This window comes from Delphinapterus leucas, chromosome 19, assembly GCF_059928025.1.
Source record: "Delphinapterus leucas isolate spDelLeu-1000000601 "Yukka" chromosome 19, BTC_Dleu_Yukka2, whole genome shotgun sequence".
In the NCBI taxonomy this organism is placed as follows: domain Eukaryota; kingdom Metazoa; phylum Chordata; class Mammalia; order Artiodactyla; family Monodontidae; genus Delphinapterus; species Delphinapterus leucas.
The window spans coordinates 55553465-55566006 of record NC_143147.1 but is presented as its reverse complement, the minus strand read 5'-3'; the positions used below and the strand labels follow the sequence as shown (position 1 = coordinate 55566006).

The 12542-nt window shown below is 42.4% G+C and overlaps 1 protein-coding gene across 1 annotated transcript in view; it reads right to left on the bottom strand.

Annotated features, from left to right (window-relative positions):
• Nucleotides 1-12542, bottom strand: part of TANC2 (tetratricopeptide repeat, ankyrin repeat and coiled-coil containing 2) — a 349573-nt gene that overhangs the window by 18005 nt on the left and 319026 nt on the right. The window contains exons 20-23 of the mRNA XM_022589090.3: nucleotides 6720-6853; nucleotides 4886-5009; nucleotides 740-915; nucleotides 311-443 (exon numbers count right to left, since the gene is read on the bottom strand). Coding sequence (XP_022444798.1) covers nucleotides 311-443; nucleotides 740-915; nucleotides 4886-5009; nucleotides 6720-6853 — 567 coding nt within the window. The remainder of the gene's footprint in view (nucleotides 1-310; nucleotides 444-739; nucleotides 916-4885; nucleotides 5010-6719; nucleotides 6854-12542) is intronic.

Below are 12542 nucleotides of genomic sequence, written 5' to 3'. Positions count from 1 at the left end.
CAGGATGCTCACAGGGCGGGGCTGCTACCGAGGCGTCAGCACTGAGATGTGCTTAAGGTCGGAGCAGCCTCCTGGTTAAGGCTACTCGGGGCACGGCAGATAACCGTGTGATTTTGGACACAGGGTAGTGTAGACCATGGCTCAGATGGTGCTTTCTCTGGGCCAAGAGCCTTCTGTTCACTTGGACAATAACTGGGCCAGGGCAGAGGGGAAACTACATACACGCACACCACACACCCAGGGCAGCCAGACCGCCGGACCAGTCTGGCCCCTGGGCACAGATGGCCAGCACCTTCTTCCTTTTTCCTACCTATCTTGGCTCCTTTCTTCAGAAGAGTGACAACAACAGAAGTGTTCCGGCACCCCACTGCCCTGTCCAAAGGGCGCATTCCGCTGTAGTCAACGTGCTCAATCATGGCCCCGTGATCCACCAGGAACTGGACCTAGGACACGGACGAAGCAGCGCAGTTAACGCAGGTGTGACGGCTCACACTGCTCCACTCAGGGCTCTGGCTGCTGCCTGCCCTTTATTCAACTACTGGTTTGAGCCAGGCTGGACAGTCATGGTATTCCAGGCCAGACCTATGCTCCTGGTCTTTAATGGTGTTTTCAATGTTCCCGCCCTGGAGCAAGTACAGATCTGAGAACTTTATATCAGGAATCATCAACCCCAGATAACATTGTGGATAGAGAACCTTCCCTATTCTTACCACCCTGAGGCTTGGTTAAAGGCACTCACCACCTCAGCATCACCATAGAAAGCTGCCAGATCCAGTGGGGTGCGGCCATTCTTGTCAGCATGGTCTGTGGCGGCTCCATTATCCACCAGAGAACGTACTACTGAGAGATGACCCTTCAAACAAGCCCAGCTGAGGGCTGTCAATCCTTCTTTGTCCATTAGTGCAATGGAGGCACCTACAACAGCAGGCATAATACAGGGCTGAGGAAACATGAAAATTCACAGCAGGAGGGAAAGCTGGTATTTAAGGTGTACACTCGGCCAAAGCACAGCTTATGTTTCTGGGATATGAGTTGTCTTTTGATAAAACTGTTAACAAAATTGCTCCCAAAAGCTGTCAGTACAAGAGTCCAGTTCTTTGACAGGGCGGCCTATCCTGGGTTGTGCATAATCTCTCCCCAAGCTTACTGTTTATCCTTAAGTTTCATTACTCCTCTGTGAGAATCCTCAACTTTGCCCCAAATGGATGTGCTCACCACCTCTAGAATCTCCCACAAGTACTCCTGTATCCGCACTTCTGGTCATGCTGCCCCCATGTGTGGATACCTTTTATCTCCCCATGACTTACCTCACTTCTACCTATTCTCTAGGAACCATCTCAAACCTCCCTGTCGGGGCTTCCCTGGTGGCACAGTGGTTGAGAGTCCGCCTCCCGATGCAGGGGACACGGGTTCGTGCCCTGGTCCGGGAGGATCCCACATGCCACGGAGCGGCTGGGCCCGTGAGCCATGGCCGCTGAGCCTGCGCATCCGGAGCCTGTGCTCCGCAACGGGAGAGGCCACAACAGTGAGAGGCCCGCATACCGCAAAAGAAAAAAACTCCAAAAAACAAAAAAAAAACCCTCCCTGTCTCCAAAAAGCTTCTCGCATTCACTGTTACCTCATCTTGAACCTGCTTGACATATGTCACCTTATTCTGTTATTAATCTTTTTTTAATGTATCCCACTTATTTGTAATAAATTCTCAGTGCATGTTTTCTGAACTTGGCAAAAATCTTCGATTTCTAATGGTATAAACTCCTTGAGAGGTTCTCATAAAATAAGGAGCTCAGAACATGTTTATCATTGATGAGAGTACCAGGCCACCTTCTCCCGCCTTAGAATGGGAGGAAAACGGACTCATGGGAAGAGACTGAGCCCAGGCCAGGAAAGAAATCAGGAGTTTAATTAAACTAGTCAGCCTTCAACAACCCCACCCCCACTCTTTTAGCCTATTTTATATTCTGCAACTTCTTCCCTTCAACATTTCTATTTTCACCTGTGAGGAGCAAGCACACTTGACATACTGTTTTTGTAATTAGTCTAAACTTCAATATACGTTTGGTTCTCAGCCTAGACTGTAAGCTCTTGGATGGCAAAGAGCCTATCGTTCCCTTGCTAGTTCTGAAGAGTACCTAAGATGACTCTTTCCACACAGTTGGCATGACATGCGCACTAACTAAATTAGAGATCAACTTACTGCACACACAGTACGTTTTCCAGGCTGCGTCCTCAGCTGGACAGGATTCAGATGTCAGATCAAGCTCAGGACCTGCCACAGCCAGGCTCTGGGGCTACTCAGCAGATATGTGGCCTATCACCTCTGTATCCCTAGAGGTCAGACAACCAGACTTTGTGGCTTCCCGTAACAGGATGGAGGGTTGGAAAGTACGATACTTCTAACCCTGAGGAGAGCCATCCATGTACTGGGTTATCTTTTCACAATGGTGTAGTTTGCAACTAAAACACTGACTCTAACATGGAATGAATCTGAATATGGGACAGAATCTAAGGAGTTTTCTCAGATGCAACATCTATAAATTTCCTGGATAGAGTCTTCAGGGGTGGAAAAAGCAGGATAAGAAGGTTCTGGATGTATGTTACAGATAAATTGATTTTACAAAGATAAGGGAAGCTGGAATTTAAGAAATTAAAAGGAGATACATATGAAAAAAACCCAGGTATTCAATTTCCTCTGAAAATTCAATTTGAAATCTTCCTCTTCTCTCTTTTCTTCTCCGGACAGTTAACAGAATCACAGTTCTCCCAAACATCCATTTTAGAACTTTGGAGTTACCGTCAACTCACCTGTCCTTACGACCTGCATGTAATCAACCCTTATATCCAAAATCTTTTTTGCACTTGGCCCTCCTGTTCTAACAGCTACTGCACCTGGATTCGGCATTACCTCTCATCTACTCAATGACAATGGCTTCCTAATTGATCCCCAGGTCCACTATAATCCCTTCATCAACTCTACTATTCACATCACTGCCAAAGTGATTTTTCTTTTTTCTTTTTTTAAAGTGCAACTCTGGCACTGATTCCCTTTTTAAAAATCTTGAAAGGCTCCCTACTGCCTTCAGATAAGTCCAAACTCTTTTTTTTTTTTCTTTTTCTTTTTTTTTTTTCCAAACTCTTTTAATCTGCTCCTTTTCAATTCCTTTCCACATACATTTCCAATTTTATTTCCCAACAGTCCTCATGTACGTCACTGGACAGCTTGCATATTTCCCCAAACCTGTTGTGTACTGTTTCTCCTCTCTGACCTTTCATTTACATTACGTCCTCTCCCTGAATATAGAACATTTTTCCCATTCAAATTTCAAAGTCTGTCCTGTTCTAACTCAAATACCTTTATCATCAGAGTACTTAGGATTCTCTGCTTTTTAAGGTAGTTCCTTATCTTTGTTTTATCCCCTCCTTGCCAGATTATAGACCCTTTGAAGACATGGATTGTAGTGTATTTATTTTAAAAAATCACTCAGTTCCTAGCATAGTGTTTTGCGGATAACGTAGGCTAAATAAACTTGGGTAGGATTTGTTGATTGAGAGAAACTCTCTGATTTAAGTGTGAAAGAATGAAACGGTAACAAGACCGGAGACCAGAATGCCTGCAGCGTAAAGGGAACACATGTCTGGGATCTGTGTCTGATGAGCTTCTACGGGCTCACGGCAGACTGTGTGCAGTCATCTACAGCTTATCTGTGGTGAAGGGGTCCTGCCTTTTCCAGTAGACTCAGGTTGTTCTGGGACATTTACTCCTGCCATGTTTTATCCTGAGGAGCTAGGCGTATCTCCCTTGCTCCTCCAGCCCCCTCTTAGCAGAAGGATAGATACCATGAAACCAGGTTTGTTTGGTGGCTTGTATTGGGGAGGCAAGAACCACTCTGTACACGGGGAAAACAGTTCTCTGATTCTGACCCAGTTTTGTGAGTCTAAGGTTGTGGAAACAAATCTTTGCAGGAGAGAGCTAAAGATCCAGTAAGTCTCTGACTGAGTTGTAGTTTGAAATCTTAGAAGAAGAAACCTTGTCTTCTTCCTAAATCAACTACCCTTCAGCTGCTCCAGCCTGGGCACGATTTGCAGGAGCTTGTTTTTCTTGAAGTGTGTGCACCTGTGGATATTAATTATAGATGAGAAGATCCCGTTTACTCATAGGGGAGGCTTGCTGGAATGGAGTAAAAGCTGGTCACAGTCACACCACCTCCTGCTTGATGCAAATGCTCGAGCTCCACTAGATGGTACTGCAGAGTCACCAGTGACTGGAGCTTTTCTACTACAGAGGTTCGTTCCCCTGTCACTCACTACTATTCTGTATAGATGACTGAGGTCGGAGCCATTAAAGGGAATGCTTTGGATAGTATGACCACAATCTCCTTTAACTTATTTCCCATTCACCAGGAATATATGAATGTTGGTAAATGTCAAAAGGAATTTATTACAATAGGAGGGTAATAATACCCTGATTCCTCAAATAGGGTCCCATGGTCAACAATCATTTCAACTTCCATTTGCCTCCTTAGGATACAAGAAAAATATTAGTTGTGCAGGCTTACAAAACAATTGATCAAGTCAAAATACGATCCCTGGAAGATGAACATTTATTGAGTGTACATTAAAAAAAATCAAAGTTGGGAGATTAAAGAGCTTAGATTATGTAAATTTGATTAGGATACCAAAACCCCTCAAGCCATAAAGAAATAGAGAATATCAGATTAGAAGGGTCCCACTGTATATGAGAAGAGAGGAGACGGACTTTCATTTTCTAACCAACTGGCTTGAGAATAGCCATTCTCAACTCCTCTTGGAATCCATCCCTGCAAATCATGAGTTCCTTGGGTTGTTATGGGCACTGATCATCAAGCTCTGGCATTGTAGGACTGACCTTGAGCAAGGAGAAAGTCCACAGTTCCCAGGTGGCCTTCGGAAGCTGCCATCATCAGGGGAGTACGGCCCTGCTTGTCCGCCATGTTGACATCAGCTCCATGGGTGAGTAAAAGATCAACAATCTGCAGGTGCAGAGAAGCAGGGACCCATCAGCCAGGAAGCGCTGCTGAGCAGACACACGCACGCCCTCCCCCACACTGTGAGAACCCCCTGCTAGTCACCTCTAAAGAAACTTTCCACTGCAAGAACCCCCTGCGTGGTCTAGTACCATGGGATTCGATCTCTGACTGTCTCAGGGACAGCCAAATGAGAAGAACTCAACTCTAAACGTCCGACTCAGCCACTCAGTAAAAAAGAATTCAAGATAACAAAGGCCAAGATGTAGACTAAACAACCCCATGATGGAAGTGCCAACACCTATGTCAGTGCCATTTTACTGGCCTCCAGGGGTTGCAAACCTGCCTGCAGTGAATATTTACAACTGAGCAGAATACAGTAAATACAGAATACAGCCTCTGATAACTCTTTAGCACTGTTTGGCTCCTAGGACTTTTTTCCTACTTAAACATTTTCAAAGATTATAACCAATATACTTTTTTTTTCCACCCTAAATATATAAATTAGCGTTTATCCAAACATCTGGAAAGATCACATAACTAGAATTTACAAATACCACATTTTCTTTTTGCAAGTCTGAGGCACACCTGCTGTAAGTGGTTAGCAGGGATCTGTTGAGGTTTGAACCTTCCAGAGACCCTGGGGATGTTGTGAAGTGTGAGAAGGAGGTTGCTGCACCACCAGGCCAAAAGTAGCTAGTCCTTCTATATGATACAGATCATTGGGAATGATCTGTATTATATAGAATGTATGAATGTTAATTTTCTGATGTATTCTCAATTAACCAGAATATTAATAACAGAGGCCCAAGTCTTCAAACCCAGTGACTGCTGGATAACCCAAATTTTGTGATTTTTTTGCTCTCTGCTTGAGAAGTTCCCACCCAGGAATGTAAACTGATACAGCCACTATGGAGAACAGTATAGAGGTTCCTTAAAAAACTAAAAATAGAACTACCATATGACCCAGCAATCCCACTACTGGGCATATACCCTGAGAAAACCATAATTCGAAAAGAGTCATGTACCAAAATGTTCACTGCAGCTCTATTTACAATAGCCAGGACATGGAAGCAACCTAAGTGTCCATCAACAGATGAATGGATAAAGATGATGTGGCACATATATACAATGGAATATTACTCAGCCATAAAAAGAAACAAAATTGAGTTATTTGTAGTGAGGTGGATGGACCCAGAGTCTGTCATACAGAGTGAAGTAAGTCAGAAAGAGAAAAACAAATACTGTATGCTAACACATATATATGGAATCTAAGGAAAAAGAAAAAAAAAGGTCATGAAGAACCTAGGGGTAAGATGGGAATAAAGACACAGACCTACTAGAGCATGGACTTGAGGACACGGGGAGGGGGAAGGGTAAGCTGTGACAAAGTGAGAGAGTGGCATGGACATATATACACTACCAAATGTAAAATAGATAGCTAGTGGGAAGCAGCCGCACAGCACAGGGAGATCAGCTCGGTGCTTTGTGACCACCTAGAGGGGTGGGATAGGGAGGGTGGGAGGGAGGGAGATGCAAGAGGGAGGAGATATGGGGACATATGTATATGTATAACTGATTCACTTTGTTATAAAGCAGAAACTAACACACCACTGTAAAGCAATTATACTCCAATAAAGATGTTAAAAAAAAAAAAAAAAGTTCCCACCCAGAACTCACCCCTGCCTGGGGCACTGGAAGTAGCTACATGCTTACCTGCCAGTGGCCTTGGCGAACGGTGCTGAATAAGGGCACTGCCCCTCGGCGGTTTGGCTGGGCCACTGCTGCCCCCTGTTCCAGGAGTAGACGACACACCTCCAGTTTGCCCCTTCCGGCTGCAGCTGTCAGGGCTAAGGGCAGAGGGCACAGAATGAGCACAGGGGGTCTTGCCTTCTCCAGCCCTCTAGGGTAAGCAGGGCGGCACACCTCTGTTTGATGAATGTAATTGCTACTTTATCTCCAAGAATGATGATTTTGGCTACTTCTGCCATGAAGGAAATTTTCAAAGAAAAATAAAAGGGCTTACATATATGGAGACAATTATAATAATTTTATTGAAAAAATCACCTTTGAGCAAACTTACTTGGTTTCATGTTTCCTACCCAGACTATCTTCTCTGCTTTTAATCCCTCTCTTTTTTGGTACCTCGTCCCAGCTACAAACCTTTTACTGGTATGTGCATGGGTAAGAATGCAGAGAGAAGGGTCTTTGCAGACTACGGTCTTTTAGAGTTAGCTAGGAACCACCTCTGGCCAATTTCTACTCCTGGGCCCTTAAACTCAGAGAACCAGTCAGAAATTGCAGTCTTAATTTTGTTGATTTCTTAAATGACAGTTTCCTGGATTGCTTTTAAGGGAGTATTTACAATAAAAATATATTAAAAAATGTAAAAAAAAAAAGAAATTGCAGTCTAAGAGCCTTGGGCCAGTTTTCTTTTTTTTCATCAGTTGGGACAGAAGTTTCTAGTACATGGGTGACCATTTTCATAGGAGGGTCAAAACTGTTCAAAGTAATAGTCTTAAAGATGAGAGGAGTGTGACAAAGGCTCTTTTCTTCTGAATACAGGATAATGGAGTCACAGATAAAGCACAGCTATAGTGAGGATAAAGGACACACAGCAGGAAGAAACATAAACATTCTTCCTTCTGTGCTACTGTCCATTGTTTATGATCTCTGATACACAGGATTCTAAGAGTGCTTATTTCATCCTTTTGAGTACTGTTTCAATAGCAGTAAGAGGAATTTGTCAATATACTTCCTACTAAGTTCATATTTGAACAAATATGTATTTGTTTCTTAACCAGGGATCTCAAATGTGTACACTCAGTGTTTTAAATGGATGAAGGTAGGGAAGATGGTAAACACTGTTAGAAAATGGCAGGAGTTATGCTTTTAAAGAAAGAGTATGGAGACCTTTTTCCCCACACAGACTTGAAAAACAGATGTGGTAGTCAGCAGGTCCTTCCTTCGCTGTGGCCACCTACTCCAGTGACAAACCAGAGGAAGATAGTACATGGCAGGTGCAGATATTTCAGTTTGCAAATGTTGGTATCTAATCAGGGAAGCAACTGAAAATCAAATCAAATGGTCACTTGTGATTTTTTTCATTTAAGTGCAAATTAAGGCATTTTGTCTTTGAGCTTGGCCAAATTTACCCACAACTGACTCATATGCAAAACTAAAACTACCTGTAATTTCCACTGATATAAACCTTCAAAGTAATCTTTTCCTTCTTCAAGGATAGAAAGGGCTTATGAAGGAAAATGTGGCAATTTTAGAAGATCTTAAACTAGATGTATCTAGGCCTTGTCTTATGTGTATTTTTCATTTTATTTTTTGGAACTCTTAACATAGGCATTTCCATCCTGTTCTCACAGAAGGGCAGAGGCTTCATCCTATCTGAGGTGAGGGTCATTTCCAAGTTCCGAATGGATAAGTTACAAGTATTGATGGGTTTGATTGTTTACTTGATCGAGAAGTTTGTCTCTCGTTCTTTAAATCAAAGTGATTTTCCCTCTTTTCCAAGTTCACATTTCTAATAGTTCAGGGAAAAAAAAAAAACAACTTTAGTTCTTGGGTCAGAACACAAGAGTAGCTTAAGAATTTGACTGGCAATCATCACATTGTATACATTAAACTTACACAATGTTGTATGTCAATTATATCTCAGTCAAGCTGGGGAAAAAGAAAGAACTTGACTGGGTTAGACACTTGTTAGGGACCATAAGAATCACCTCGTTGGTACATAAAACAAAGGGTTTGGAAAATTTCTAACTCTCCCAAGTTTAAAGTAGCTACCAGGGGGCAGGGATGCAGCAAGCCTCCCTTTCAATGTCTTGTGTATGGCGTGGGGTGTGTGTGTGTGTGTGTGTGTGTGCAAATACATTCTTTTTCACGCAAGAATTTATAGCACTCTGGAGAAAATACAGACAGTATTTCAGAATCAAGCCTCTCGTCAATGATGCTAGTTCACAGAACACAGATAAAAATTCACAAGCAGTGCCCATCCTGAAAGCTAAACTTATATACTGTCTGCTCTAACCTGGAGTCATGTTGCTGGGGGCTGGCCCATCTCAACCCACTGGACAACATGTTTATATGAGAGGGAATGTTCCATTTGGCCTTTTTCTTTGTTGTATCATCTCTGTTACTTAGGTTATGATGTAATTTGGCAGGAATCTCCAGCTGATATCTGGACATGGTCATTAACACAGCTGGCCAACTTCATCTCAGAACAACACAACTATGGAAAATTGGATCTGTACTTTTCAAAATCCAAGAGCAAGGAGTTGCTTTGGCTGGATTTTATATAGTTCTTATCAAAAACCGTTAAAACTTTTTGAAAGTGAGACGAATAAGGCAAAGCCAGTTCTGTAAAACAACAAACTGATTCTTAGAGCAAACGTTAACAGTTTGGAGCCAAATCTCTCTTCCTAAGAGACCAGTAACAGAATTCGTTCCCTAGCGTGTCAGCATCTGATGAGATTATCTGAAATAAATGGTCCTTTTTCAAAGGGAAACAGCTAAGGAGCTTGAAGAAACAGATAGGATACAGCTCAGAGTTGATCAAAAAGCCAAAGTCGGCTTCGCTGGGATGCTGATGCTAAATAGAATGCAGAGAAGCAAATGGTTCTTTTATCTCTTCTCAACCTTGACAGTGTACAGCACAGACAGGTCATGGAAGACCGATGGGATGCAGGTGGGTGGGGAAGACATATACTGATCACTGCTATCCAAAACAACATTAATTAGTTAAACATTTATAGAGCTATTTTGTCAGATACTGTCGGCTCTCAAGGAACTCAGGGTTGAATAAGGATAACAGACAAACAAATACATTACTATACAGTGTGATAAGCACAACAGAGATAAGTCCACGGGGGTTGTCTGGAGGTGGCACAGAGGAAGAAACGTCTGAGAAGGTCTCCAGGAAGAGATGACAATCTAAACCAGATGCTGAAAGAGAAATAGGAGACTTATAGGCAACGACAACAGGGAGGCATTCTAGGCACAGGGAGAGCACGTATAAAGGCACTGAGGTGGGGAACGGCACGTTTACTCCTACTGGAGGAGACAGGCAACAGATGATGCTAGAGATCATGACAGTCTTTTTATGCTACCTTTTTTTTTTTTTGGCCGCATCACACAGCATGTGGGATCTTAGTTCCCCGACCAGGGATCGAACCTGGGCCCCCTGCATTGGGAGCGTGGAGTCGTAACCACTGCCCCACCAGGGAAGTCCCTTTTTATGCTACATTAATGTTACAGGTGGTCAATGAAGGGTGGTAAGCAGGAAAGTGACATGGACAGATTGTGGATTAGAGAGATCACTCTGGCTGAAGTCTGGGAGATAAATCACAAAAGGGTGAGGCCAGAGACAAGATCAGCTAGGAAGTGGTTGCAATAATCTAGACAAAAGATGATGAAGGCATGAATTAATGGTATCTTGTTTATTTTCTGAATTTTCGCTACTTTTGGGCCATGGATGGCTCAGGCTCTCCAGAGTTGCTAGAAGCTTTTAATGCTGGTTCTGTTCTATAGCTGTAAGACAAAGGAGAGGAGGGATTGGTGAATCTTGTCATCTTAATTGCCTTCCTTCTGTGTTGGAATACAGATTTCTGTGTTCCATAAGAAATCTGTGAAAACCCTGCAGAATGGGAGGGGGTCAGCCAGACGGTGAAAGCTCGATGTAGGAAGGTGCTCTTTGGAAGGACAAAAAGGCCATAAAAGGAGGGCGAAGACAACCAGGATATTCCAGTGACCTGCTTTTAGAAAATCTGATATGTAAAAATTACATCTCAATAAATATTTCACTATATGCTAAGATATATTTCATTGATTCTAAGATGTACTTTCTTCCCTCTGCATTTTTAACATCTCAAAGTCAGGTTGCATCTTATAATCGATGTGATAATAAAGAACTGTGTCAGTTTTATAGGCAGAGGGTTTTTCTTTCTGGTTTTTTTTTGGAATGGCACATAAAATAATGGTTATATAGTTTCTTATAGTTACTGGTGTTTTGGATTTAATAGAGTAAATGATACAAATTGTTGGAAACATCATTACCATCATATTTTCCCTAAGTAAAAACTGGGTTGTTTAGGCCAGGGTTGCAGATACGAGACCCTAACCAGCTGGCTGCAGGTCACAGACCTTCATTCTCTATGCAAGGGAAACCTGTATAAGATTTTGCCATTGGAGGAAACATCACAATTCAATGAGTCATTATAAATTTTAAATGATTATGTGCTGTAAGTTAAAAAGAAACGTGTACTTGGTAAGTCCATCACTATAGACAGAAAAGCAACTCAGAGTCTACTCTACACTAGTGGTGAGTTGTAGGGACATTTTTTAACATAGCAAAGATATTATTTCCCAGAAATTTTTCTGAAGTCAAATAACTTTTTATAGCTCTATAAATTATATTACAAATGTATTTCATTCTAACTCATTTAAATAACGTCTTATGTTCATAATGCTGAAATTAATTCATATAAATATAAAATTAAACACAACACAATTCTGACTACAAGCAAACTGACATGAAACTTTGATTTTTTTTACAATCTTGAGATACGGTATGTATGTAAGAAAATTAATGTAACAAACTTTATTGCACACTTTAAAGCAGGAAATCTTTTAAAAGTCCTGAGGCTGTAAAGTTTTATTCTAATAAGAAATTCATACCAATAAAAATAAGTCTTCCACTTAGTTCACACCCTTCTTCAACATTTTTAAGGAATTCTTTCAAGGACAGCACTAGGACGTGTGTGATATTCATCACTATGATTGTTAGTCTTGTAATTGCTGTCCACTAACGCCATCGGGCCACTACTTTTTGTTGCGCCCCCCAGTTAGGGTTAGGGTTGCACGCGGGTGGCCTGGCAACAGGAGACTCTGGGAGGGACGGAGGGGCTGTGCCGGGGAGGCTGTGCTGACGGGATGTAAACCATCATGTCTCTCCTGCAGCTCCAGGTCTCAGGATGCACACTCCACAACTGCTGGCGACCTGGCCAGCCCCTTCTCCTCAGTCTGTCCTCTGGCTTCCCTCAGGGTGGGGCCCCAGAGACAGCAGCTGTTGCCAGCTGCACATTTTCCTTTAATCTGTCATGGGCTCTTAAGCTGCAGCTGCCCGGCATCTGCTCCCTTTGGCTCTGACAGAGGGAGGGATTGTTTGAGAAGCAAATTCCTGAGCTCTGGACCATTCTACACGATGTTAAAGAAGCCATGAAACCTATACAAGATTACTGCCATGTGTGGAAACATCACAGTTCAATAGGTAATTATACATTTTAAGTGAATTCAAGCATCTTCTCATTTTTAATAACATTCTGACCCTAACCAAAGCATACCCCCTTCTTGTTTAGTAAAATGCTCTCCCTAAAATCGGCCATCTCAACGTTGGTCTACTTATCCTGGCAAACACGACACATATCTGTGGTGACTCTACAGTTTTTACTGCCCTGGTTTCATAAACACATAAAAGGTTACTAATGTTTTTCCAGATGTTCCAGTTTAGACTTGGGGGAAAGACAACAA